This window comes from Xylocopa sonorina, chromosome 12 (genome assembly GCF_050948175.1).
Source record: "Xylocopa sonorina isolate GNS202 chromosome 12, iyXylSono1_principal, whole genome shotgun sequence".
NCBI lineage: Eukaryota > Metazoa > Arthropoda > Insecta > Hymenoptera > Apidae > Xylocopa > Xylocopa sonorina.
Window position 1 is genome coordinate 8,370,745 of NC_135204.1, and position 27,527 is coordinate 8,398,271.

General features: G+C 44.4%; 4 protein-coding genes across 6 annotated transcripts in view; 3 read left to right on the forward strand and 1 right to left on the reverse strand.

Moving 5' to 3' along the window:
* Window positions 1-3,228: 3,228 nt before the first annotated feature.
* On the forward strand, window positions 3,229-5,078 carry LOC143429638 (uncharacterized). The gene is made up of 6 exons (XM_076905314.1): window positions 3,229-3,423; window positions 3,505-3,665; window positions 3,961-4,098; window positions 4,259-4,466; window positions 4,631-4,775; window positions 4,874-5,078. Exons 1-6 carry the CDS (start codon window positions 3,279-3,281, stop codon window positions 5,076-5,078), a joined length of 1,002 nt encoding a protein of 333 aa, XP_076761429.1. The 5' UTR covers window positions 3,229-3,278.
* Window positions 5,079-5,968: 890 nt separating this feature from the next.
* On the forward strand, window positions 5,969-9,639 carry LOC143429880 (mitochondrial amidoxime-reducing component 1). 3 transcript variants are annotated; one of them, XM_076905713.1, is made up of 7 exons: window positions 5,969-6,129; window positions 6,962-7,355; window positions 7,814-8,065; window positions 8,232-8,352; window positions 8,428-8,633; window positions 8,905-8,976; window positions 9,090-9,639. In XM_076905713.1, the coding sequence occupies exons 2-7, from the start codon at window positions 7,132-7,134 to the stop codon at window positions 9,259-9,261; spliced, it is 1,047 nt and encodes a 348-aa protein (XP_076761828.1). In that variant the 5' UTR covers window positions 5,969-6,129; window positions 6,962-7,131; the 3' UTR covers window positions 9,262-9,639. The 3 variants fall into 3 exon arrangements, with proteins under 3 accessions (XP_076761828.1, XP_076761826.1, XP_076761827.1); XM_076905711.1 differs by having other exon boundaries at window positions 6,979-7,355; XM_076905712.1 differs by lacking the exon at window positions 8,905-8,976 and having other exon boundaries at window positions 6,979-7,355.
* A 465-nt stretch (window positions 9,640-10,104) lies between these two features.
* On the forward strand, window positions 10,105-13,783 carry Naglu (N-acetyl-alpha-glucosaminidase). Its single transcript, XM_076905315.1, has 14 exons — window positions 10,105-10,177; window positions 10,295-10,458; window positions 10,529-10,707; window positions 10,799-11,017; window positions 11,317-11,544; window positions 11,673-11,736; window positions 11,796-11,941; window positions 12,003-12,087; window positions 12,171-12,320; window positions 12,404-12,546; window positions 12,612-12,771; window positions 12,872-13,062; window positions 13,142-13,527; window positions 13,638-13,783. Exons 1-14 carry the CDS (start codon window positions 10,105-10,107, stop codon window positions 13,781-13,783), a joined length of 2,334 nt encoding a protein of 777 aa, XP_076761430.1.
* Window positions 13,784-17,309: 3,526 nt separating this feature from the next.
* The window catches only part of LOC143429783 (uncharacterized), a 32,720-nt gene continuing 22,502 nt past the window's right edge, over window positions 17,310-27,527 (reverse strand). Inside the window, exons 3-9 of the mRNA XM_076905562.1 lie at window positions 26,183-27,126; window positions 25,165-26,042; window positions 22,266-22,629; window positions 21,666-21,859; window positions 20,163-20,549; window positions 17,899-18,098; window positions 17,310-17,484 (exon numbers count right to left, since the gene is read on the reverse strand). Of these exons, the coding sequence (XP_076761677.1) occupies window positions 17,409-17,484; window positions 17,899-18,098; window positions 20,163-20,549; window positions 21,666-21,859; window positions 22,266-22,629; window positions 25,165-26,042; window positions 26,183-27,126 (3,043 nt within the window). The 3' untranslated portion in view covers window positions 17,310-17,408. The remainder of the gene's footprint in view (window positions 17,485-17,898; window positions 18,099-20,162; window positions 20,550-21,665; window positions 21,860-22,265; window positions 22,630-25,164; window positions 26,043-26,182; window positions 27,127-27,527) is intronic.

Consider the following 27,527-nt stretch of genomic DNA (forward strand, 5'->3'; position numbering starts at 1 on the left):
CTTGAAAACCCGTCGCCTCATCGTGTTGGGTTACGCGTTGAGATACACTCGACTAAGGGATGGTGCACTTTTGTTACCGTTTCGAACACGTTTTTTTCTGCTGAGATGGAGGGTATCGAGAATAATCGAACGAGCGAAGTTTGCTCGAAGTAAGTCGGTCCTGAGGATCAGAGGATACCGTTCAAGGGGTTAAATGCTTAAGAGTGTCTGATATTCAACTGACTTAACGACGTCGCGTCACTGGCGCAGCGCTACCCCACGGCCATTTCCACCTACCCTCGACCTTACCTCCTTCCCCCAATTCTTCCTTCACTCGCCAGTATCCAGAGTCTCCTCGAGCGAACGAAAAGGTTCACTGACCGAACTGAATTCGTTTCTACACTCATCTACTCACGAATTAATCCACGTGACTCGTGAGACTGCGAAACTAATACGAAACCGATCGAGTTGTCCAGGATGATCGACTGACTGAATAAAAAAAATAATTCTCGTTGGCCCTCTATAGACGATAGTTCCTAGCTCAACTTAAAAATCCCGGACACGAAACCACTAGCTTAAGTTTCGTTCAGTAACTGTCGAGGACAATGAAGAGACTTAACTCAGGCCTAAAACGTAATCCTATTACGATATAGATACAGCCTGATCGAGGGTTGGATCCATCCCTAGTTCTGGAAAACTGAGCCTAATCTAATCGAGAGAATTAAACCTCGCGGGTGGCTCTTGTTGGCCCCGCGCCTAGCGCAGACCTAGCTTTAGACCCGGTATAATATAGCGTTAATTAAACGTTAATCGTTGCGTAAAATTAAGTCTGTAATGGATGAGAACCATTGAAGGGTTAATAGACCGTGGACTCTTGGACTCGATCGTTTCTTATTGGTCGTGAGATCATCTCGTGCGTTCTACGTCGGTCATGAACAGAGGCTTGATGCGGAAAGGAAGTGTATGCAAAAAATTATGTGTAAATCTCGGATCGCTGGGGTCCGAAGTGCTATATGATAAAAAGAAAATACAAAAAAAAAAAGAAAAAAAAAACACAAAAAAAATGAGAAACGTGTTTCGAGCGTCGCCCGGACGAATAAAAAGCAGTTACTACATCCAGAAGCTTTTCTTTCTTTCGTCGTACCGATGGCTCATCAGATTCATTTTCATCCTCTCGCGGCCATTGATCGAACTAGACTAGGCCCTCTAGGACAGCGGACGAAAGATCGCTTTCGATTGGTTTTTTTTTTTCGCTGAAACGATTCTAGAAAGAAATAGCTCCACGGCGACGTCCATCACGTTCCCATGCTTGTTGTGCGACGAATGTTTCTATGTACGTGTACAACTTTCACTTGATAGCCTACGAACAGGGACGGATCCGGGCTCGTCCCGTTCGAGGGTGGAGGACGGGGACAAGTTAACCTCGAAATCGTTCTGGCGAACCGTTTTACTTGCCTAACAGCCAAAAATCCCCCCTCGATCTCCCGTTTAAACGAAGGAAACGTTCGATTTTCAGTTGAGTTAGCCTGAAAATGATCAGAGCGCCTCTTCTTCGCCCGTCCCCCACCAACCGAATCAGCTCGGATCCACCCTGCGCCTACGAATTATTGTACGGTACCGCCGTGTGAAGAGTGTAAGGGAGTTGATGATTTTCTAGTCAGGTTACGATTATAAATAATTTTACCTTCGCAGCCGATAACTTTTACATCGCTGTCGAGTATGTAAGATGTTTTCCCTCTACCATCGCCTATTATTTTCTCCGCTGGATGAAACTAAAACTTCCTTCTCCTTACGTTCCGTTCTTCATGTCGCCAGTTTTTCTCACCGTTTGAGTCGTATCGTGGCCCACACGTCGTTTCATCGATAAGCTATAAATAATTAATCGAGCGTTGTGGAAACGGCTGGTACGACGATCAACGAGACACGACTCTTTCGATTTAAATGTATTAATTACTGAACGATTATTATTATTATTGTAATCCCTATGGTTATTCTTATTATTATGATTACAGTTATCAATTGATTGCTACCATCGTCGATTATTAGTTAAACTACCACTACAGTCATATAATACCTTTGTAAATGAGAATCAAGACACTGACGGCTAGGGAAAAAAACTTAATAAATTGAAATTCTATTAACCTATACCGCGTCCCGTTGTCATTCCATCTCCTACTCGGTTCTCGTCCGCTCAGACGGGTTTGAGCAATGGGTGTCCAATATGGACGAATTCGAATTTACCGTGGTTTCTACCATCGACGTCCCTACGAAGTGGCCCTGAGACTTACGAAACTCTTCGCATGGGGATTGAGCCAGATGGAATAACAGAATCCCCCCATGATTTCTTTTTTTTTTTCACTTATTTCATTGTTTCGTTGACATTGGGAGTCAAGGCTCTCAATTATAAAGTTTAATGTATTCTGTCGCCAAGATTACATAAGTTCAGGTTATCGTCGGTATCGCCCGCTTTTTGTACTGTTACCAAAGAGTCATAAATCCATAACATCTTTTTCTTATGACACGTACTTTTGTAATGCAATTTAGTTTCGATATTACTTTCAGAACATAACTGGTGACCTTATCGCACTTGGTACTCGGTTATGAACCATCAAATCCAAATGAAAAGCGATTCCACGCATTTATGTTATGTTATGTATGTTTCGTTTTAATTACTTCAATTATACCAGTAAACCATTGGAATTTCCAACTGTTCAAGTTCTTATCTTACATAAGAATTTGAAACATAAAAACCTATGAAAATTTTCAATATTGTACGTTTCCAAGTCACCCTCGCTAAATCGCAGACCACGAAGCTCCCTCGAGCATCTTCTGCGCGAGTCTCAAAGTACAACATCGGAAAAAAATCGATTCCAATAAGTATACGACGACAGGGACCAACGAATAGCAATCGATACCCTTGATAAACTGAACCGAACCACCCCCAAAAAAGAAACTGCTCTAAAACTCCTCGAACAAGAAGCCTGGTTCCTCCAAAAGCGTCGACGACACCGCACAATCCTCTCCCCCCCGACCAGAGCATGCGCCATTTAAAAAGTATTGCGTCATGCGTGCACGACTACTCGGGCAGAGGCGAGGACCGAACGGCAGACGACTTTAAAAAGAGAAAAAATCAAATACATGTGACAAACAGTGTGTCAGCGTTTATTGGCGCTGTTATCGTGTAAACGATGGTGGGTTCTAACGACGATTTGCGATAGACACTTGGTGTCAGTCGATTCGCGGGAAGCAGCAGACGCGGTCCATGTAACTGGGAGCAAGTCTGGCGCCAGAGTCCGACGATGATTGGGGAGAGTAGCAACGACGCGCAGAACGGCGCAGCCAAGGGGGCCACGACGCCAGCGATCGTGAACCTGACCCAGATGAACGAGGAACAGTTACGAAAATTTCTGGACTCGTTCGATACCGTAATGTCAGACTGCGACGGTGAGTTTCCATCCCAAAACGCTTCCCAAAAGCGTTTTCACTTCCCAACAGTGTATCGAGTTAATGGTTCTCCATTACTAGGTGTACTTTGGTACTTGGACACTCCTATACCCGGTTCGACGAAGGTTCTACACGCGCTGTCGAAATTGGGCAAGAATATCTATCTAGTGACGAACAACAGCGTTGTGAGGAAAGAAACGTACGTGGAGCAGTTGCGATCGAGTGGGCTCAATATGAAACCGGTGAGACATCTTCGTCCCCGACGATCAGTGTTTCTCGCGAATTTTTAGACACTCTGTTAGTATAACCGCGATTAAACAGGCTGTTAGATAAGACGAAACCGTGCGACGTGTTTGTCGAGGGTAAATACGGTGGAGATCCGTGGATTCGTCTCGCCAACGAGAGATCGTTTGCTGAGATTGGTCTGAGAATAGTTGTATTGTTATAGAGCGCGTGCGTCTGTCGCTACGTTGTGTGCTTCTTCTGTTTTACTATCGCTGGAGGATTGTACCGAGGGGATTATGTATTATCTTTCAGGAACAGGTGATAAATACCGTGAGGGTGATAAGCTGGTACCTGAAGAAGGTTCAATTTACTGGCGAGGCGTTCGTGATCGGTACACCGGTGTTTCGACAAACTCTGATGGAGGCTGGAATCAAGCTAGCACCGGCTGAAGTGAGTAGAACATGGTGGGGAGAAATGGCACGCTTTTCGAAACGGCGCCCTTTGAACGACGGTGTTCGTTCATTCACTTGCTTAAAGATTCTCTGCGCTTTGAATGTTAACCTGGCTGTTAATCGTGCGACTGATTCACGGAAGCTTATCTCCCCTTTAGATCAAATTCGCGAAAGAAGAATTGACTCACGTAGTAAATGCCCTCAACGATCACGCCTCTATTAAAGCAGTGATCCTCGACTTCTCTATAACGTATGACTGGCCGAAAATAGCGTACGTCCTCTCTTGTCTAAGAAGGGAAGACGTTCATTATATCTGCGGCGCTCAGGACAATTGGATTGCCTATGGTGTCAATAAAAAGCTTCTAGGTACTTTCAACTTCAAGTAGTTTCGCTTATCAGAGTATTTACTTAGACCTGTGTCAGACTATTAGTTAGATTCGTCTACTTATGTTCTAAATGAAATTCAATTTTGCGAACGTTAACTTAACTTCAGAGAGAGAATAATTTATGGTTTTTGCTATTTCACGTAGGTCCTGGCCCCATGATCGACATAATCACTAGGTTCAGCGGGAGAACGCCAGTGAACTGTGCTAAACCTAGCGAAACTTTTGGGCAATTCGTTCTGAAAGAGTGCAACGTGCGCGATCCGAAAAAATGTTTATTTATCGGTGACTCGTGAGTATATTAAAGAGAGAGAAACCTATTCTAAAATAGGAAATTACCAAAGATCCTCGAGACTTTATTCCTGTCGTCTTTTTGCTCTGTTATTCCAGGCTCAACAGCGACATAAAATTTGGCAAACTTTGCGGATTTCAAACGTTATTGGTCGGTTCGGGTGTGAACAGTATCGAAGACGCGGAGCAAAGCAAGGAATACCGTCCAGATTTTTATATTCCCACTCTGAGGCTGCTGAGTTCTAGCCTCGATTCGATATGCAATACCACGGTCGGTAAAGAAGGTGACGATCGTGGTATTTAGATAGAAATTGAATTTGAAGTTATGCATTCGTGTACCCCTTGGTTTTTGGTTCACTCTTTGTCGAATAGAGCACTTAAGACGACACTTGTCGTTACAAAATTTTCTGTTCCACATTCGATAGAGTTACTTTCCTAAACTGATTTGTACTCGATTGAAATTTACGCCCGACTTTTAATAGAAACTTCAAATTCTCCACCGGGCAAAGTATATAGTTAATTCTTATCGAATACAGTGCCTATTGACGAACAATAAATGTATCCAAATGTGATGCAGTTAGCGTAAAAAAGGTATCGAAGAAACTCTAAGAACCGACACATAAATCGTATCGCTGTTAATCGCTTTTATACGTTGTATGTTGATTGGTACTCAACTGGTTATAATAAAATGTAAGTGTTTGGATTAAGCATGCGTATTTAAATCACCTTGCTCACGCGTTATCATTAATTTACGACTGTTATTGATCAATTATATATCAAACTTTTCCTCTGCACTTTATACATACGACATTGCACCGCGAATGCATATTCATTGCAGTGCACTTATCGAGCAATTAACCTCGCGTGACACTAATTACCATTCTTGCGGAAAATTTCTTTGACGCGGCCATGATTTCGACGCGTTAATGAGACCTAAAATACGAGTTATCAATCGAGACGCGATAAAAACGAGTCTTGTTCGTTTCCTGGTAGCGGCCGCCGTTCAGAGCGCACAATCGCGAACGCAGCAAGCCTGCGCTCGATAAAGTACTTTTTAGACATGGAGGCGCCACGAATCCCCCAGTCGGTAAAACCGGTTTCGTGTCGCCTGGCGCACTGGTCGAAGGGCACGTCGCTCCTACGCAGGGGACTCCCGCCACCCATTGCGCTAGATCGTCGACAGAAGAAAAAAAGCAGCGGGAGAAAAGTAGAGGGAGACGGAACGAAGCGGTGCGGTTGCATAATACCAGCGACGCTACCGTGTCGCGACTCGGAAATGATAGCGGAACGTGGTTGAATCCGGATCGTTCGTTCGCACGAGTGCTGGGACCGCGAGGATCATGCAAGGACACCCGGTACGTGCCTCCAAGTGTTCCATTTTTTCGCTCCTCTTCGCATCCAGGCTGTCGCGCGTCGAGAGGGTTGTGGTCAATTTTTTTTCTGTCTTCTGACACTGTTTTTTTTTTATGCGGTCAGGTTAGGGTTTAGAACGGAAGTGCCAATGCGACGAGTCGAGTGGAGGTTTAAAAGATTCGTTCTACTTTCGACTGCAGAGATCGTGGTGCAATTGGTTCAATTTTTCTTTTATCCAGCGAAACGATCGTGGCTGCTGTTTTGTGCGACGATGGACGAGATGGGTCACGGTTGGGTGTTTCTTTTTTTCTGTTTGGTGAACTGGTGAACGATGGTTCTCGGAGAACGTAGATAGATTTAGTCGCTTGGACGATAAAAAAACATCGACGAAATAAATAAGCCAGCTTAAGCCTCTTTCGACTGGGAATTCGATTAGGAAACAATGGCACAATGCTCGATTGTGGCGGCACGTGCTCCGACGCGGTGCTGACTTCTCGATTAGCGAGCCAGTTCTTAAACATCAGCACGTAAACGAACCAGTTACAGAAACTACGTAATCTATGCTAAATATTCTACCAAGAAAGTCTAATATTTAGAAAATGATCTCTAACAGAACAATCAGCGAACCAAGCTTATCTAATCTGGTCAAGAGGAAAATCACAGTCGAATTGTCGACTCATAATAACTCTCATAGATCATTAACAGAACCAGAGACAATCTTCCAAAATTCGTAATTTCAATTATACTCTGTTACTCGTTAAAAAAAGCCTATTATTTTATTGTCTCTGCGAAACCTAGTGTCCTATAGTGTCGCGAACCGTGCTCTAATTCAAGGTTACTCCACTTTCCAGGACTGGCGGTCAGCCATCGTGATTACATGCAGTTTCGCGATCGTTCTCGTGGTCGTAGCATGGGGTGTGCGAAAAAGTGTCTCAGGGAGACAGAAGCAACCCAAAAGGGTCGAGGCGGAGGAGCCAGAGCCCGTGGAGGAGACGGAAAAGGGTATGGACTGCGAGGACATTGTAAATAACGAGGCTGACGACGAGGAATCTCTGATCGACGACTCGATCCCAGAACTACCCGATCCCAAATGGGTGAAAGTTGGCCAGGTTCAGGAGTTGTACGTGTACCCATTGAAATCAGGTCGCGGGAAGACCGTTAAGGAGTGCGACTTCACGGAATTTGGAATCAGCCTGGATGACAAGGGTCGGATCACTCTTAAAGACAGGTAATCAGATCGTTCCATGGCTGCACGCTTGTGGTTGTGTTTTTTTATTGCATAGTTAATTCGTTTTATTTAATGTGTCATTTCTGGTGTGTCTGTGTCTCGTTGACTGATACCAATAACGAATCTTTATTCCCTTTCAGCATCGTTTACATTGTGGTGTGAAGTGTTCTCTCGAGTTCTTCGGTAATTCGACTCACTTTCATTCATCTCTGTGGTCCAGTCTATCGCATAAAGAGCCACGTTCTCGTTATTCAAGCGTTCACTCATCTTATCGCATAAAGATCCACACTTTTCTCTTTAATAAAACAATCCCACATCTTTCGATCGTCACACACTCTATTTGTTGTCGATCTCGCGATGCCTTGCGATCGAGGAATCGAGACAACACGCACGCTAGGATCTAACGCGTGATTATATTCCCAAACGAGCCGAAGATGAAACCCAACGCTGTTCATCAGAATGTTTCTAGTGTACAACGAGGAGACCGGCCGCTTCCAGACTGGTAGACAGTATCCAACCCTGATCCTGGTCAGCTTGTCGGCGGTGGACGAGACCAAGGTGAAGCTGGAGGCCGTGGGGATGTCCAGCGTGATCTTCGAGGTGCCACAGGGCGCGGACGACACTCCAGAAGCCGTTCAGTGCACCATGTGGTGGGGGGAGCCGGTTAAATGTATCGATTGTGGCCCAGAACCCGCGGAGTGGCTATCGAGGTTCGTGGTTCCACTCTCGACTTCCGTTTTCCTCAATTCTTATCACCTCTTCGCGGTCGATTCGAAATTGAATAAAACGGATGCATAGAACGCTTCAAAATGTATGGTCTACATTCTCAAATCGCGAAAAATAACGATCCTTGTTGATGGTCCGAATTTTCCTTAGATTTCTAACCGGAACAACCTCTGGCCTTCGATTGGGGTGCACGACGATGAACAAGAGGGACCTTCGCGTGGCGTGGAAGAAGTACACCGAGGTGTACAAGAACCTCAGAAATGAAGACAGTGTAATCATTTTTAGTACGCTATTTAGTACGCTATTTAGCATAGTTCGTATCTTAACAGAAAGAAATATTTTCCAGGGCTTGTTCAGCGACTTGGCCAGTTACATGTTGATGACCACCCGGTCTGTCGACCAGTTGAACGAAAAATTAGAGAGACCAGTGCCTGCCCTGCAATTCCGTCCAAACATTTTGGTTTCTACTCAGCGACCGTTCGAGGAGGATGACTGGGAGTGGATAAAGATTGGTGAACGAGCTGTGATCAGGAACGTCAAGCCGTGCACCCGGTATATACTAGTAATTCGATTACTGGGGTTCTAATTGATCAATTTTTAACAGAAGACAATAGTAGGACACACTGAACTCGAACTAGAGTTCTTTGAGAAAAATGGATATATGGGTCGTTTCAAAATTCAATGTTTGTATTGTTTGTATAATTTGAATTATATAATACAAAGTTACCAATAAGTAAAAAGGGACATATGAATCTGGAAAAGGATCGAGACGAAAAGTTTCAGATTAGAAACAATTGCAGCAATGTGGTTATACTTGTTATAGGTGTAAAATGATAGGCGTGAACCCAGAAAACGGAGAAATGGACAAAGAGGAACCATTAAAGACTTTGAAAACGTACGAAGTTACTACTATTGTCGAACATGCGAACGAAAGAAAGAGAATGAACGAAAATTATGACTTCGATTTCGTGAGTTCATTTCTGTTCAACTAATCGTCGACTATTCCAGTTTCAGGTATCATACGGAGCCAGATCGTATCTCTCTAGAAGGCAACGCGCCAATCATCGGCATATATTGTGGACTGTACATCCCTGGAAAGGTGAAACTGGGGGATGAAGTTTATATCCACTCGTCCAACGACTCCTCCATCGAGGTTAATAATCGCGAGGCAACGAGCTAGACAATCGCGAGAATTGATGGGAATTTCGAAAATTAACTCGCTTCCAATGGCCTTCCTCTTCGAGTCTAGTCGGAGATTAAGTATTCAGCGAACAACTGCGAAGAATAGTATTTTCAGACGAGCTGTTCAATTAAAGCGATTCCTGCCAGGTTTCAGGAGATCCACGACAATATTATCGAGCGATTTTTATGATTAATTCTTGTTCATTCGTGGCTATATGTGTTCTATATACTACGCTTCACGGAATAGATGGAACGATTATTCGAGGAAGAGCAGTATTCTTTTGATTAACGTTTCTTCGTGGTTCCACGTATTCTGTGATACCTTATACATACATTAAGGATCTGTTACTTAAATAAACTCTCGATTGTTACAAAATTGCCTGTCTACCTTTACTTCTCGAAGAAACCACCCTAACAACCAATAAACTGAATATCCAAATAAATGACGAAGAACTAAGTATATAATCAAACATTCATTTGGAGACGATATAGACAATCGTATCAGCTTCAGCATGAGCGATCATCAGCTTAAATTAATTATCACGAGGGTCAAAGGTTCTACAAATTTCTGTAGGGATTGAATCGAAATAAAGCCAGCCATTATTGGGCAAAGGACGATGTGGTAGGAAGCTTTATTCGCGTGTAGTGAATGAAGCCTCTGTGATGAATGACTATTCCTCGTCGCGAGCATAATTGCATAACAGATCTCAATCGCAGTGGTCAGAGGCCTGGGTAGATAAGACGAAACAGCGTCAGGAGTAGGGAGGCACGCAATGGCTAAGACTGAACGCTGGTCTCTTTCAATCGTCTTATTTCTTAAGACGCGAGACGTCCGCGCAGAATGTTCGTCCGATCGTCGTTGCTCGTTGCCTTTGGACTTGTGACAGTCCTCTGTCGTGACTCGATAGCAGATGGTAAGTGAAGTTACGTACAATTTCCAATAACTGGCTATGACAACCCTTAAAATGTTAGCACCTCAAATAAATGGTAACTGTGACGTTCGAGTGGCACGAATAAACAAACTTGAACAGTCTTTCAGAGCACTTTGGGCCACATCAGGCCTCAGACTTCCGACGAGGCGCAGGCTGAGGCTGCCAGAGGTGTCGCCCAGAGGTTACTGGGTCCTCAACGAGCTAAGCTCTTCAGGATGAACGTGGACTCCAATTTAGGACCTCCTGGGAAAGATTCCTTTGTGGTAACTATTTCTCTCCAAATCTTAGATCCTTACGATTGTAACCAGACCTCGCCACTAAATTCATCAGTAGATTCGAGACAGTTCTGACGAGAAAATTGAAATCACTGGTACCTCTGGTGTGGCAGCTACTTGGGGTCTGCACTACTACCTGAAGAGTTATTGCAACGTCCATGTTTCGTGGGAGGGAGATCAAGTCGAGCTACCTTATACTCTGCCAAAGGTTCGAGTGCAAGTCACGTCCAACGACAGGTACGAAGCCTCGAATTCAAGATAGCTAAGCCAATTGTTTTTAAACAATCCGTTTTCTCTTTGGTATCATTTTGGTCCTCGAATGCCACAGGTTCAGATACTATCAGAACGTGTGCACTCTGGGCTACACTTCAGCGTGGTGGCGATGGGAACACTGGGAGAGGAACATAGACTGGATGGCTCTTAATGGAATCAATTTGGCGCTTGCTTTTAACGGGCAAGAGGCTATCTGGCACAGAGTGTACCGCCAATTGAATTTCACTTCAGACGAGATTAATGAACACTTTGGCGGGCCAGCGTTTTTACCTTGGTAACGTACTCGTGACCCCGCGATACGGGGAAACGGCACGGACAATGCTCTTTGGGGAGATAAAATCTCCTCGCGAGGATTGATTCAAGTGTCTTCTTATCAGTTTTTGTAGACGAGACTAAAGTTCTCTTCTTAATCCGCTATATCGCTCCAACGCGAGTGGAATCTAATTTCACTTTGGAAAAATTTTGCGAGATCTTGACTTTCTATTAGCTTCTGATCTGAGATTTGGTTACTGATTTCACAACGATGCGATATTTCATCCAATTACAATTTTTATTATGATTGACCCATCTCAGGTTCAGAATGGGTAATATGCGAGGTTTTGGTGGCCCTCTGACCTCGAACTGGCACGAGCAATCGGTTCAACTGCAGCATAGAATCCTGCAGAGGATGAGGGAATTAGGGATCATACCTGTTCTGCCTGCCTTCGCTGGCTACGTGCCCAGAGCATTCCCCAGGTTGTTCCCACACGTCAATGTGACCAAAGGCACGTCTTGGAATAATTTTTCCGACGAATATTGTTGGTAAGAAAGGTTCTTCAGAGCATCCATCATTTTCTCTCACTTCAAACTTCCTTACATCACTTTTGGATAGACGCGTACACGAAATGATCTATGATTGCACGCTACTCACTCGTCAGAATCTTTTCCAGCCCCTATCTTCTGGATCCTACAGACCCAATGTTCAAAAAAGTTGGAGAAATGTTTCTGAGAACGGTAAGTAGGCATCTCGAACCCTGAAGAAGACGTTCCTACGTTCCTGTTGACTTTTTTAGTACATAGAAGAGTTTGGGACCGATCATGTTTACAACTGCGACACTTTCAACGAGAACGAGCCTCGCACGAGTGAACTGAAATTTCTGAGGAACATCGGACACTCCACGTTCGAAGCTATGAGCAGTGTCGACCCAAAAGCGATATGGTAAAACGATCTGCTAATTGTTTAACAGAACGATTTCAGTAACAAGAGATTGTTTCACAAGGTTGATGCAAGGATGGTTGTTCTACCACGACTTGATTTTCTGGAACGAGCCTAGAGTTAAGGCTTTCTTGACCTCCATCCCATTGGTGGGTATTTTCAAACTAATTGAGAACTGGTATTCTCTCATTTAAGAGAATTCAATTTTTTTATGTTTCTTCTTCGAATCTAGGGGAAGATGATAGTGCTGGATCTACAGAGCGAACAATTCCCACAATACACCAGGCTAAAATCGTATTACGGCCAGCCTTTCATCTGGTGCATGTTGCACAACTTTGGTGGGACGCTTGGGATGTTCGGTTCCGCTCAGATTATTAATCGAGTGAGAATTCCAAGTATTGAAAACCTAACTGTCTATGGACGATAATAATCTACGATCGATTAATGAAACTGATCCCTTTTCAGCGCGTGTTCGAGGCGAGAAAGATGAAGAACAGTACGATGGTGGGGACAGGTCTGACGCCAGAAGGCATCAATCAGAATTACGTGATCTACGAGTTAATGAACGAGATGGCTTATCGCAAGCAACCGGTTAACCTGGACACTTGGTCGGCTCGAGAGTCCTCTAACTTTCTATTAATCGATCATTCGATAATCATCGCGATGGTTACAGGTTCGAGAACTACGCCACTAGAAGATACGGAGCTTGGAACGAGTACGCAGTGGCAGCGTGGAAAACTTTGGGAAGGACAGTGTACAATTTCTCAGGTTACGAGAGAATCAGAGGGAAGTATGTGATTACCAGGCAACCAGCTTTAAATATCTCAACGTGGGTGAGCGTACTTCGTTGTTACTTCTCTTTGAAGCTCCATCGCTTCTCTTCTTAACGATAATTCCTTCCAAACTAATAAACGTCGAACGATCATCGCGCAGACTTGGTACGATCAGAAGAGATTCTACGACTTGTGGTACGTGTTTCTGCAAGCGAGACACGGGAGACGGAACAACGCCCTCTATCGACACGATCTGGTGGACATAACTCGACAGGCGCTGCAACTTAAGGCGGACGAACTTTACACTGCCATAGTGGAATCATTCCGGAAGAAGGACAAGACGTTGTTCAAGTAACTTCTGTCCATAACTTCTTCGATATTACTCCTTTTATTCGTTCATTTATATAATCCTATGCATTCGACCGCGAAGAGAGTTGAAGGAACGACTGATGTCCCTGTTCGACGACCTCGAGGCCATCCTGGCGTCGAACAAAGACTTCCTTCTGGGGACTTGGCTGGCAATGGCGAGAAGTTTGGCCACCAACGAGGAGGAACTGAAGCAGTACGAGTACAACGCCAGGAACCAGATCACTCTGTGGGGGCCACGAGGAGAGATAGAGGACTACGCGTGCAAACAATGGTCAGGGGTGGTCGCGGATTACTTCAAACCCCGCTGGGAGGCCTTCCTGACTTACCTTGATTCCGTGCTAACCAGTGGGACCAGGTTGAACATAACGGAGATCAATCTGAAGATATTTAACGATTACGAGAAACCGTTCACGTTCTCTAGAAAAGTTTATCCCACGAAAGAAACAGGTGAACAAGGTTTAATACGCGTACTGTTGAAGTTCTCAGCTTTCTCGACATTCATCTTTCAATGTATGAGCTCTTTCGATCTTGAACTTGATAACGTGTTTCTTTCGCAGGAGACACCATCGACATAGCGCTGAGAATTCAATCGAAATGGCACCAACCCCCGTCTACAAGTTTACAGAATATCACAGAACGCCTGAACAAGTACAACCCAATGAGAACGCCCACGAAACGGGAGTACGATCCAGAATACGATTGAATCCCAGTCGATCTAGATCACTACGTGGCACACTCGCCCATTTCGCATTCACGTTTACATACACCGCTAGTGAGCCTTTGTAAAGATCGTTATTATTGATATAAGGACACTCTACAACAGTCGAATAAAATTACAGAATTGGGGAACGACGACGGGTTCGAGCCGAGCGCAGAAATCGGGGATAGTCGTTAAGTTCGTCTATGAATTATATAAAAAGAGATTACGCGACCAGCTATCGTACCCGTTCAGTTTACCAAGTGCCATCGACCAAACGCGTGAATCGCATCGATAGAACTAGTTCGTCCGTTCGCTCTCGTCTTCAAAATCATGGCAGTGGACGACTAAACGTAGTAAACCTTCGATCAACCGACTGCCTCCTGTCTTCTTCCATTTAATAGAACGGGAAACGAAAATCGCCTGTGGGATTGATTGTCGAGAAGATCAATGCACGACTCGATCGCGCGAGTCTCTTGGTCGTTAGCGCCAGTGAACGCCATCTCGAGATCACATCTCGCGCTAATAATCGATCGTTCGATGCCGTCGAACCCTCAATTGGCCAATTTGTCGTAATCTTATTCGTTCTAGTGGAGAATCGTCCGATTTGTCAGGCTTCGAATGGATCAGACACGTTCGATCACGACTGATATTTGCAGACTTATTAATCTTTCCTTTTTTTTTTTATGATTTATTATCACGACCGTTACTTTTGCCACGAATTAAGTCCGTCGATTGAAATTGGCTCGCAATTGAGGGCGAATATACGCGATTATCTTGGGTTATCTTGTTACGAGTACATTTAGAAACATAGTGCGTATCTAATACGAGGTATAAAATATCTTGTGCATTTCGTAAGAATATTCGTAACGTGATAGATGACATCTATATTATTATACACGATAGTAAACCACCGTCGATAAAAGTGTTCGCATAAACTAAGCTAACTGAGAACGTTCTAAACGTTTTCGTCATCGAGGGCTCGAAAAATATTTCTGGAGATACGTAATATTTTTTTTATTCGAGGAGGACCTGTAAACACACTCTCTCTCTCTCTCTTACGACACCCTTAAGTTCTATAAATTTAAGTTGAAACATTTGTTGAATACGAGAATAGAGTGATAAAACGTTTTAAAGGTATCTCTATTTTTCTATTCCTCTTCTCTTCACCCTTAGATCATTAGAAGCATCGCACGTGCGAATGCCACGAAAATGCTCGAGCGAAGAACAGAGGTTAAAAAACGCGCGAGCTTTGGTATGTACAAAGCAAGTAGATTTCGAGCAGATTTTTCAATCAAAATATTACATACCGTCAGAAATATCGAGAAACGTAAGAAGTCGAATGATTTTATGAGACACATACCCGTAATATGCGTGCAGAACGCCTACCGATGAAACGCGTGCATCCTCCTCCATTAATCTTCGTGCTGCGACCGCAGCGCGTTCTGCAGTTCAAACAACGCAACAGCTGATTCAAAGACTCTACCCTCCATCTCGTTCTACAATTATGAAACATTCTGTACACTACTCGATATCCGTGAAACAAATCGTTTAAAGATTTCTAACTACCTCGCGTCTCAATTCGTTTGTGCAATCAAACGATTGGACGTTCAACGAATGATATAATCGTAGAAATCTTACTGTGCTATAGGTGGTTTCGTAGATCAGCCATCGGTAGACAATCTGGTGGCCTCGTTCTCTTGCACTTACTGCTACTCTGTTAGTCGCTATGTAGGAAAACGCTAGTAACATCGGAGAACGGATGTCTGGACACGATTCGCGTATCGTGCCTGGTTCGAGATGATTCGTGACGTCGGGACGTGATATGATCATCGATGGTATCCGGCCGTGAGATTCGTTATCGATTAAATTCAAATACGCGCTTGTGGTCCCCCGGATATGAGTAAGGTCCAACGAGATCACGAATCTGCCTTTGGTTTCGCGTTCGCTTGGTCGCGTGCATCGCACTCTTCGTATATAGTTTAAGTTTCTATTAAACAGGTCACGCGTTCGATTCTCTGTACGGCTCCGTTCCGATTGGTCTGAGAAAGACGATCGTGCGATTTCCAACGGGATCCTCGCATCTGAATCACTCTGTACACGCTATCTCGCGCCACGATGTTCGTTTCTGAAAATCGAATGATCGCTTTCGCTGGACCTCCGTGTAGGTTTCTCCGAAAACTGCACTTGAAACTAGAACACTTAAGTTAGTGGTAAACGAAATTGTTTAAGGAAATAGTTTTTTAATTCTTATCTTCGTCTTTTGCTCGAACGTAAATGTGCGAAAGTGTGCTCGGACGCATCACAGAGTAATCGAAATAAAAATGCACCTTTGGAACGATTATCCGTCCTCGTGATCGCATAATCTATAAATAGTATCGTTGTCTTGACGGTCTGTTATTCCAAGACCCTTACACTCTATCGTACATACAAAAACATCGTTAACATCTCAACAATCAGCTGGTAACATCCGTCGTCTACGTCTACCCTCTACTTAGTTAAAATTCGTAAGTAAAATGCCATCGTGGGAACACCATCATTCTTCAGTCCCTCCAAACTCGACCCCTAAACCCAACATCTCCCTTCCTAAAGTAAAACTTCGAATAATCATCGTTTCAAGTTCTTGCTCGAACCTAAGTTTCCTAAATGTACAAATACGAACTAGAGGAACGATCATTTAAGTCCAGATTCTGGCGTGCACAAATAAAACAACGTTGGGAGCTCGATCGCGATCCTCCAATGACCTAGATCGTTAAAAAGTACTCTGCAATCTGTTGGATCTAATGAAAATCGAATGTTACACTAGCTTTAAGAATAAAACTGAATATCGTCTGAAGAGAATCCAGTCGAGGCGATTAAAAATATCATACTTAACCGTTCTACGTACTTAGAGTATAGATTAAAGTTAGCTTTTACAGCTACGTGGAAAAACCCGGCTCAACTGAGAACAGTCAGCTCTGTATCTCGTTTCGTTAATTAATATACGTCGCCAGTTTCATAATTTTCCATTAAAATTACCTCGCTGCAACTCCTATCCGCGCTTGTTCTCGGACTGTATAACGAGTTGTCTGTAATTCCGTTACCTCCCAGCTTCGAGAGCCGGGGAAGTCCCGGTCGAGAAGTTTAAGGCGAATTCACAAGAGAGCGCCAATTGCAATCTCGCGCAGCGATACAATTGGCGTCGACAAACGCTCGAAAAATAGTTCACGAATGCGATTCGCGTACTTTCAGGACGTGCGATCCAATTATCTCTCCCACGACTGGCGGTTCCGAAACTATCGGAGAAGTCCCGCGGTTCGACACGATCGTGCGACGAGACTTTTTAATTCTATTGCGAAATAGTGGTGCATTCTAGTCGCACGTAATAAAAGATTTATGTAAAACTGTGCTTTTCAAGTATCTAGTAACGAGAAACGTTAAGGAAATTTTAAGTAACTTTTAACGCGTTTTAACTTAATCGTTCCTTGCTGAGGAAAAGAAAAACTCTTGTGGACTCAACGATCGAGTATAGAACGAATTGATTGAGAAATTTACTCGATTATCGAATGGTAACTCGGCTCATACCGTGTTCATCAACCATTTGGTTGGTCATGGTTTCTTCCGACGTGTAGATCCGAGTATCTCAGCAGTATCACCGTTTCTCGTTCTCCCCTTCCTGGCTGGACGCTTCTGTCACCGGAGGTAAAGGGCTATCTACAGAAATTTGTCTGGAAACATTCCAAAACGTAACACGAGAGTAATCCATAACATTATTCATACACAATTGGTACGCTGTACAAATCGTTCCGTTGTTATAATCTGAATCAAGTAAATTTTGACAAATCGAGAGACTTGAGAACCACTGCATTCAACTACGGCTCTCTAAATCGCAGATTGAATTAGCCGAATAAATTACAATCCTGATATCTCCCCGAAAATTCGAACATCTTCAATCTCGATCGATAAAACAGAACGACCATGGAACAAGGAACAAGTAGATTGGAACATTCACGTGCAGAAAATGAAATAGAATCAGAGGATTAGAGGATCATTCGTCTGCTGGGAGTTCTATTTAAACATCTCTCACGGATACAAATAGAAACGAGTGGATCACGCGAAATTAATTCCTAGAGATGGTTTACCTGCCATTTGTTTGCCAATCGTAGGAGTCCGGCGCGGAATTGCTTCTGCCCGCTTTCTGGAACCGCTCTGTCTTCGCGTTCCTGATTGTTTTCCTCCCTGGCAAGGTCTCCTCGGCTCTCCCAGACGGAGATAACTCTATACCATCCGCCACTGCATCAGTGCCTGCTGTTTTACCGCTCTTCTTTGGCAAGAAAGGATTCTGACACCAGAAAAATAATTTATTCAAATTCATTTCGCATCGAATCGACCATCCTCGAGCTAAAACTAAAAAATCTCCTAATCTCTGAAGCCTAGAGACACAAAACAAAGTTTCCTATCGCTCCTAAGTTAGCGCACAAATGCCACCACGAATTTTTCGCCTGCTTCGTACATAAATTACGCGGACCCTCGCCAAAACGGGGAAAGAGAAATGGGGTAGGAGAAAGGCGATCTAGCTCTTTATGACATCGCGGTACGCCGGCATTATTGCCTTGTTTACGAAGTCGACAACCTTCCTTGAACTCGGCTGGTATCGACTGGCTGCTCGTCAAGTAATAAGGCCAGATACGTGGCGCCGTGGCGGGAGTAGGAGGCAGCTTTTCCACGGCACGAGAACGTCTGCGACGAGTGCCGGCCGTCATAAACAGTGAAATAGAGACACTTGACCTACCGTTGCTCGTAGCTACGACTGGAGGATCAACTGTCAGCCACAATTGAAATTCAGTGGGCGGCCCTTCTCCGCTGGGATTGGCGACCGAGCTACTCTCAACGACGCTATCATGTGCCTATGGCATGGGCCTATGTAAACGAAGAAACTCATTTTCCGAGCGAACTAACCCGTCGAATTGTCTGGCTCGTCTCTATCCGAGTCTCGCTCGCAACGAGCACAGGATTCATCCGCGTCTGTGTCCCGTTTTAAGAGCGTCAGCTGAAAAATGGAACGCTTGCTCTCCAATGCACCCTTTCCTCGTCTATGCCGGCGATTTTTATTCAAACTAGGTAGATTCGTTCCAAATACTTGAGCACGGATATAGAATGGCATTTTTATTCCTCTTTGTACACTTTTATCGCCACGTTTTCAGGCTCCAAGGATTTATTCAGTCGACGCGGAGCTACCGGGGAATCACGTGGAATCGAGTCGATTTTCACGGTCGGCTGCACTTTAACACCGGTGCCCTGCATTATTCCCGCTTTTAACGTCTCGACTTATGCAAGGTGTCCCACATAAAACCAGCCTTGCACTGACGTGAAAGTAGAAAAAAATAGTATTTCGTATGTAGGCGACATTTCGAAGGACATTTCGTTCCGAATTCACGGGATTTTTTAATCCTTCGCGTAAGTGTACAATAGGGAAGAGTCATTTTAGATGGGACATCCTGTACAGCCAGACTGGGTAATGGGCGAGCAATTTCGCGCTCGATGTAAAGGTTTCATTTCGCTTCAATGCAATTACACGGATAATAACTGTTGCTGTCTTAATATCCCTGAAACTATGGGAGAGAACAGGAATTAAGCTGTGGAATGAATCTTCCGCGACAGAAAAATATCGCTTAACGACTTGGAGCATTAGGGTCGATGAGAAGAAATCAGAGGAAGTTGAAAAAAAAGTGCTAAAACCATTGAACAACGTCTCAGACAGTCTCCTAGCGATCGTTGCATCGTAAATGCATTAGTAACGACACCATAAACTGCGTACATCGTCAGAAAATGTGAACGATATCTACCATACCGACGAAACACGAATTGGAAGACACTAAGATGCGACGCTCATTGAGAAATCATCTGCGACGGGAAACAAATCAACGGGACGTGTGCGCACGAGCTTCTCTGGTCAAATTAATCCCAACGTGCACGTTTTAATTGAATCGTCAGGGACCAAATCAGAGAGATAATGCTAGCTAACGTGTTGCGCAGCTATTAATTAAAGTCTGGTATTGAAGTTTCTTGGTAACGCTCTCGGGTAGTGCAGCAGTTTTCAATGTGCCGCGCGGAACTAGTTTACGGTTTATCGAATACCGATAATTACTGTTCGGAATTTGCGGTTTCCAAGTTTGAAATAAGGTCTGCCACGATTCGCGTTCAAGTGGGCAAAAAGTTAAATCGCGCAGCGAAAATCTGAACCGTGGCGCATGCCTCGAAACACCTCGTCTCATGTTTCACCCCTCGTTAAATTTCCAAGTTCCATCACTACTATTTGGCAAATACACCAACCCTAATCAACCACTGTACCCTCGACCATAATTCGCCAATGGCGACGAATGAATTCTACAGGATTCCCACGAACCTGAAAGCTGTGCTGCTTCAGCATGGTTTTGATAAGAATCAGCGTATCCAGCTTGGGGATCCTGGTGACCACGCGTTCCACCTCCTCGTCCGTAACAGTGACCGGAAGTCGACAATTGTCAACCTCTGTTGGCAGTGGTTCAGCGCCACGTTTGGTCAGCCAAGCGTCCTCCTTAATCTCAGATAACGTGATCCTCTCCGTTGGATTCTTGGCCAGCATTCGCGAGATCAGATCACGGAGATCTTGCGAGAGGGCTGGCTTCTCCGGAAACTTTAACGGTTCCGTGCGTATCGCCTCCTGGATTCCAGTTATACTTCCGACGTCCCACGGAATCCTTCCAGTGACCAAACAGTAGAGTGTCACGCCCATTGACCACACGTCGCACAACTGAAACGTGCGAGAGACATTTTCTACTATCAAACAGTCGCAACTGATATTTCTGTAAACTAAAAATACTTTTAACAGGCCATGTTATTCAACGACGATCCGATCTGTCGGTAGCCTTCGTTCAACGATTGATATTAGACTCTCGAAGGTCTGTCAAGGGTTACATAATCTTGAAAACAATACCAAAGATCGATCGCGATAGTACTTAAGCACTTCGCGAATTGACTAATCCATCGTTACCGTGGGTATCGAGTTCTCTTCGACTGCACGTGGGTTCCGCTAAATCGACCGCGTTGTCGATAAGGTCACGCGATAAGTCCAGGCTATAATCATGGAAATACACACGAAGTGGGAGGGGTTATGTCAGTACATGCTAAATTACATGCTTCTTCGACTGTCCGCGTAGCAGAGACGTTAATTCAGCCGCTTGGCACGACAGATACCTATCGCTTCTTTGAATTACCATTGTTCTGATTTAAATAAACGATCAGCTTGTAACGAGCCGAAGCACGGCTGCCTTATTGCGAGCGGGCTTGATCATCGACTACTAATGAGATTCGAGGAAATGTACCAGGCTAGAAATTAACTCAACCCATGCCTCGACGCTTTTCAAACGTGAACGTTTCGAACGTGTCACAGTTAAAGAAACGCAGCGACGCGATTCAACTTTCTCCTGGCAAACTTTCAGGGTACGTTCAAACGTGTATACACACGCGTAGAGGAAGAGGCTCGCGAAACGTGCCACGTTGCTCGCCAAGAGGCATCGATTTCTCGCGGGCTCGTGAAATATGCAGGTGAACTTGGAAGTGTACACAAAGGAGCTCGAACATGTACACCGAAGTGGACAATTAGGGAGGATAATGAGGGGCCCTACTTTTTCTAGAACGCGTCGCGTGCAACGTGGCGCGCGCCAGTGTGTCAATTGCACGTTCACAGATGTCCTCGGCCGGAACGACGTTTTCGTTGGTACGGAATTCGGGATGAGGAATGACGGGTACACGGAAAGATATCGTAGCGATTCAACGGCGGTGGCGTCGTAATTCTTCGCTGCCTATAAATACGAGCGAAATTGAAAATCGATCAGACGGTATAGCCTGGCGCAACGATGGTACTTACCGTTCCGGAATAATGGGCGGGTGTGGTTGTTTCGGGTGCCGCGAACGCCGGGGTGCCAGCTGGTCCGCATAATAATTCACCAGACGCCCTCAGTTCCGCGCTCACGCCTAAGTCCGCAATCTTGATGCGACCGTCGCTGTCTACCAGCAAGTTGCTCGGCTTTATGTCGCGATGGACTATCCTCTGATAGTGCACTAAACAGAGACCGATTTCGAGTCGTTCAGAGACTACGAACAGCCACGCGAACTTCATTTCCTAGCTCGAGAAATGTGGTAACACTTGTCAGAGAACTTGCACTATAGTTAGGAACAAGTACTGGGCTGACCAAGGTCGCTACTGATACTAATAACCGAGTAGAAGCATTGTGGATGGTATAACTCTGAGATACTGCGAAGAGAAGGGACTTGAGGTGGTGGAGGAAGCAAATTGATGACCTTGACAGCCCATATACGTCGCTCAGACTATATTCCATGTGTTTGAATAAAATTAGATTAAATGTCATGTTTTTGTCGAGAAGGTAATTAAAATGTTTGACGTGGTATCAGGTGGAGTTTGGAATTTTTAGTTGATGAAGGTATTAGGATTTTTTGGGACGCTTACGATATTCAATGCCCATCACGACGTCGCGAAAGTTTTTCCTGGCAGTTTCCTCGTCCAATGGCTGGTCGATGGACACCTGAAAGATCTCGCCTCTCTGGACCAGTTCGAAAACAAGGTAAAGATTGTCCTCGTCTGGGTCGTCGAGAACTTCGACCAGCTTCACCACGTTCGGGTGATCCAATTTCTTCAACAACGCTATCTCTCTGTAGACTTTGGCCAAAGGATTGGCCGCGCCCTTCTTCCCCGGCGCCATTCGACCGAAGATTCCCGCCTTTTTCATCAGCTTCTTCTTGCTGAGGATCTTCATCGCGTAGTGAGTGTCGTCCTCCTCGTTGTAGGCCAGCTTTACTATACCGTACGAACCCTGCAACAGAATTGCCTCCGACTGTTAACAAATTTATATTTTATTCAACTTTGTAATCGTTGCTTTCACAATTTTTTCATTTTATTTCATAGCTCTAGTTACGAGTGAATCAAATGGCAATACTTTTACAAGTTGCTAAAAAATTAAAAAGCTGTTATTTAAAAGTTGTGTTGAAAATTATTGGAAAAACGCTGGCTGGAATGTAAGTATTTTATTAAAGGAAGCTTCGTAAAATTCTTTGTCCACGTATAGCCCCCATTTCATTTTCCAGAGATAAGAGAAAAGTAATTATACCTTCTCAGCGGAGGAACGGTCATAAAACAAGGTGCACGCACAAAGTACACACACGAGTTACATCTAGAAGTCTCTTAGAAGGTATCTCTCCTCGTTTTGTTTAATCTACTACCTCCTCGAGTATATTTCAAGACGGCGTAAAGAGAACACAGAAGTGAGTACGAAATATCAGAAGTAAAAACGACAAAAGCACGTGTACCATCCGCGTTCATTAAATTATCGACCGCATTGTTTAACTTCCACGGTATCGTGGCGCAATTTCGAGTAAATTCCGTGCTCTTTCAATCTTCAATATTAATTATACCTGTAATAAACTGTTCTTGGAAGCTCTACAATACACCTGATATTTCCTGAAACTCCTGCTAATTGAAAACAAAATATCGCGGAGAACGTTTGCTTACGAGCGTGGTATTAATTACAATTTTTAACTAAATAAACGAAATAATTGTTAAAAAATCTATCCAATATCACAAAACAACGTATACTATTACTAGTTACACTAGACACATTATTCATCATTTTCTCCGCGTTTGATATTCTCCTACAACCATCGTGTCTGACATCGTTGACTCGTACTACTTGCAGGAACTCGCGGAACAATTTACAATAAATCTACACGGTGGATAGAAACGAAAACCTGAAGAATGCTTCGAACGTCACACTTCTCGTTGTCGGATGAAATCCTTTCATCGAGAAAGGTTTTGAAAACCACCCTTCTACCAGCAATCAAATTAGAAGTAGTGTTCTCCAGAGGGATCGATATTACACGTTAGCCAGTCTGACAGGATCAGACATCGAGGTTCTCCAGTGATCCCTTGGGAGGAGCATCGAAGAAAGTAATCGAGCTTTACCAGCCATTTCCCGCTGGTTCCTAACACGGCTCTTTTCGCTGGCTCGTCCCACGATAAGCGTCTGTGTTACCAAGATCCACGCTGATGGCAAAGGGGTTGCTACGTGCACAGGTCATATCGTAATTTATCGTGTCAACGTGTCGCAAATTGGCGTCTCGCGACTACAATTAACGCAATAATTTATACTTCGACGAACGCGTGGGAAGTTACCTTTGAATTAATTTGCCGCCACTTACTGAATTACTATCACTGATGGGCTTGCGAGGACACCTTGGGGGGAAGAGACGCGTTAAGCAAAATTCAGCGTGCAATTAATTTTTCTTTTTTTCTTAGAATATTTTATAGATTAATCTGATTGGTGACAGGTGATTCTGACGCGAAAAATGTTTACTAGGAAATGAATTTAATTTAGAATTACGAGAGAAACATTTATCGAAGAAGATAATTAAAATATTCTTCTTCTTCTTCTTTTTTCCCAAATTAAATTGCAAACTGAAACGAGGTACAACAGGAAACGGCGACTGCTCGCGTAATACTCTTTCAAGGGCCGCTCTTTATTCGCAGCAAGAATTTCCCCGTGCGACAGGGATGATGGAAAGGAAAATGAATGGGTTATTTACGAAATTGGAGCAATTTCAGTAAAGTCGCGATACAATCTCCCAGCGAAAAAGAAGGGAGAGAGAAAAGGGAGCGAAAGTGAATCGCAGTTCGGCTAATATAACAGAAGATAAATAGGAAACTGTGTGGTTCCACGAACAAAAAAAAAGAAACATTTAATTATTATCGTTCAGAGAAATCTGGCTCGATGTTCAACGGGATTGTAGAAACACGCCTCTGCTATTGCTGGATTTAATCCCGGATTATACCCTAAGATCAGGCTGCTTTCGAAAATAATAAATCGTTCTAAACGGTAAACTGGGACGATCGTCGTCGAGTACGTTTAATTGGTTTCGCTGCGCAGACGAAACAGATTTTTCACGCGACACAGTTCCTCGATGCTTCAATTAAACGCGATTAAAACAAATCGCGCCGCCTGGTAGGTGACCCTAAAATTTCTCCCGATTAATGAGCATCTACCGGCGACATAATTCCCGTGGGAAATGGAACGCGCTTTTATGCAAGGAAAAACTGATCGGGAACGGGCCGTGGTGCATCCACGTTTATTACTGTTCAAAATTCGTCGATCACTCACAGAACGCTTAATATGACGGATGAATATCGCAGGTAGTTAATCTTCCAGCAGTGTCCCAGAAAAATTAATTGGTAGCAAACAAACTGTAACTTGGACGAAATATACAAAATTCTCCAAAACGTTTTTACCTTCAACATTCAGATGAAATTTGTAGTCGAATTTATGTTAAAAAGCTGGTATCAAATTAAAGTAAAATACCTTGCCAATGGTGTCCAATAGTTTATACTGATTCAGCTGAAGAGCACCCTGCCTGTTGTCAATGGACACCCTTCTGCTCTCCCTGTAAGGACCCCTCCTGGTCCTAGGCGACCCCTGAGGACTACCATACGGAGAATAAGGGCAATACGGGTAAATGGGTCTCGCTGAGACGCTGGAAGCGTCCCCCAACAACTTCTGGCTCGTCCCAACCTCACCAGACGAGACTGTCTTCCTGATACTGGAGTCATCGACAGCCTCGCTGGACGTCAATGTCTGGTCGCTGATGGAATCGCTAGTTTTCAACGTAGAAACGCTCGACGACTTGTTCAGAGACACGTTCTTCGACTCTGTCGAAGATATTGCAATGGTAGCCAGGTCCTCTTGGTGAGAAATTCGAAAAGATATCCTTCTGTCCAAAGACAGGTCGGCATCGATCCTGTCCTCTGACTGGGTGGACAGTAATTGGTATATCTTGGGTCTTGCTGGTGGAAGAACATCTCTAATGGATCTTTGAATCGTTGCTTCTTCTCTACTTCCAGGTGAGGTAGCTTTATCCCTTGGTTCTTCACTGATTTTGGTTGCTGTAGTTCGACATATCCCAGGACTGGCTGTTTTTAACTGGCTAAGAGATTCGTCAGGTTTGTTGATAGGTCTAGTGATGTTTCGAGGACTCGAATCGGATGATGACGAGTCAGTAACCATCTGAGTTGGACTTCTTGAGGATGGAGATATCGATAGACGATTGATCGATTCGCCCAAAGAAGTGGTGGTCGAAGAGTCTTGATGTCTGGTGGTGGTTAAAGGTCCCAGTGTGTCTCTTGAGGATGTACAGCGGTCTGGTGACTCCTCCAAAATTCGACAATGCATGGAGAAGTTTTCTGATGAACAATACAAAATATTTCGTTGTCTTATTGTTACTTTAATCGATCACCAAAGGATTTAACCTCCCACAGCATCAACTACCTCTCAAGAAAAGCACAAAACACTAGAACAGGAAAGGGTATAGAGAAAAACTTACCAGAACTCACACGCTTCACCAAATTGCGCAAGTGATCCAAGCTGTCCTGCCTCGAAGGATCCCGGTCCCTGAGGATCTCCTTGACTTCCTCGATGTTGGGCATCTCGAGTCCACCGCTGGACACCTTCCTGTGAATCTCTGTGGTAGGCATCCTTTCGATCTCAACGTTCTCAGTCAGACTTCCCTCGGTCCTCCCTACTTTCACCCTCGAGTTCAGACGTTTAGGACCCGTGGAAGACCTGCGTCTCTCTTTAATGAACGAGGACAAGTCCTGCAACGCGTCTGCTGACGAGGAGTTCCTTCTGTCCTCGTCGAAGGTGCCTAGGTTGCTGGCGTATCCACTGCTCTCTCTTCTGGGCCTGACGATCCTTGGACTTCTGGATTTCAGGATCTCTCTGAGAGTAGGCAGTCCTTCAGCTTCCTCCAGAAACAGGGCACTGTCTTTTCGAACTTCGACGATCTCTCGATCAGAATTGTCCTCAGGACTGGACGATTCTTCTTGGTCCCTGTCCTTGCGCGTCACTGACTCCTCAGAGGTCAACTTGATGGTCACTTTGCTCTCCAAATCGGCGATTCTCTCTGTCACTTGGTCCGTCGATCGATCAAGTCCTGGCGACTTTTTCGTCAGAGTCGGATGATCGATCAGTGACTTGTACTGCTGCTCGAAAGAGCTGGGGGACTTGTAGAGAATGTTCAGCGGCTGGGCCTCCCTTTTTAGCGGCGCGTATGGGAACTTGGTCGATTCTTGGGACGACAGAGTCGTTTTCGCTTCGAGTCTTCTGATCGAAGAGAACTGGTCCGTGGATGCGCTCGGGGGTAATGGGAAAACGTTGTTTCTGGAGGAATCCAAAGAGATTCCGAGCGTGGTGTCTCTTGGGTTCGCTGTGGTCACTGTTAGCGACTTCGAGACGGAGCCTGGCGATTCTTCGTCGATCGCACTGTGCCTGTAACCGAAAGAAGTGTTTCTTTTCTTCACTTTCCTTTTTTACAAGAATAAACGCTTTAGTTCTTCGATCTCTTTGATCTTAACGGCGATTTATTTCACAGAGGATTTTTATGAAAACGGACAGAAACGGTTACGACCCTCAAACACGACCGATCTCGGTCAGTTTTTATAGAAGCTGCGCGCGGGCAGGGTCGCAAATAACGACGACCCAATTAGCTCCACCTTTTTCCTCGATATAAAAGTCAATTTCAACAGTTGACCAGCCTGTTAAATGCCGCGTGATTTACGACGAGCATCCGGATGGCGCACTTAAAATGGAGATGCCTTAAGCTCCTTCCACCGGGGGGAATATCGTAATCGTATATCTCCTGCTTCGTAAAACGTTTCATCTCGTTCTCA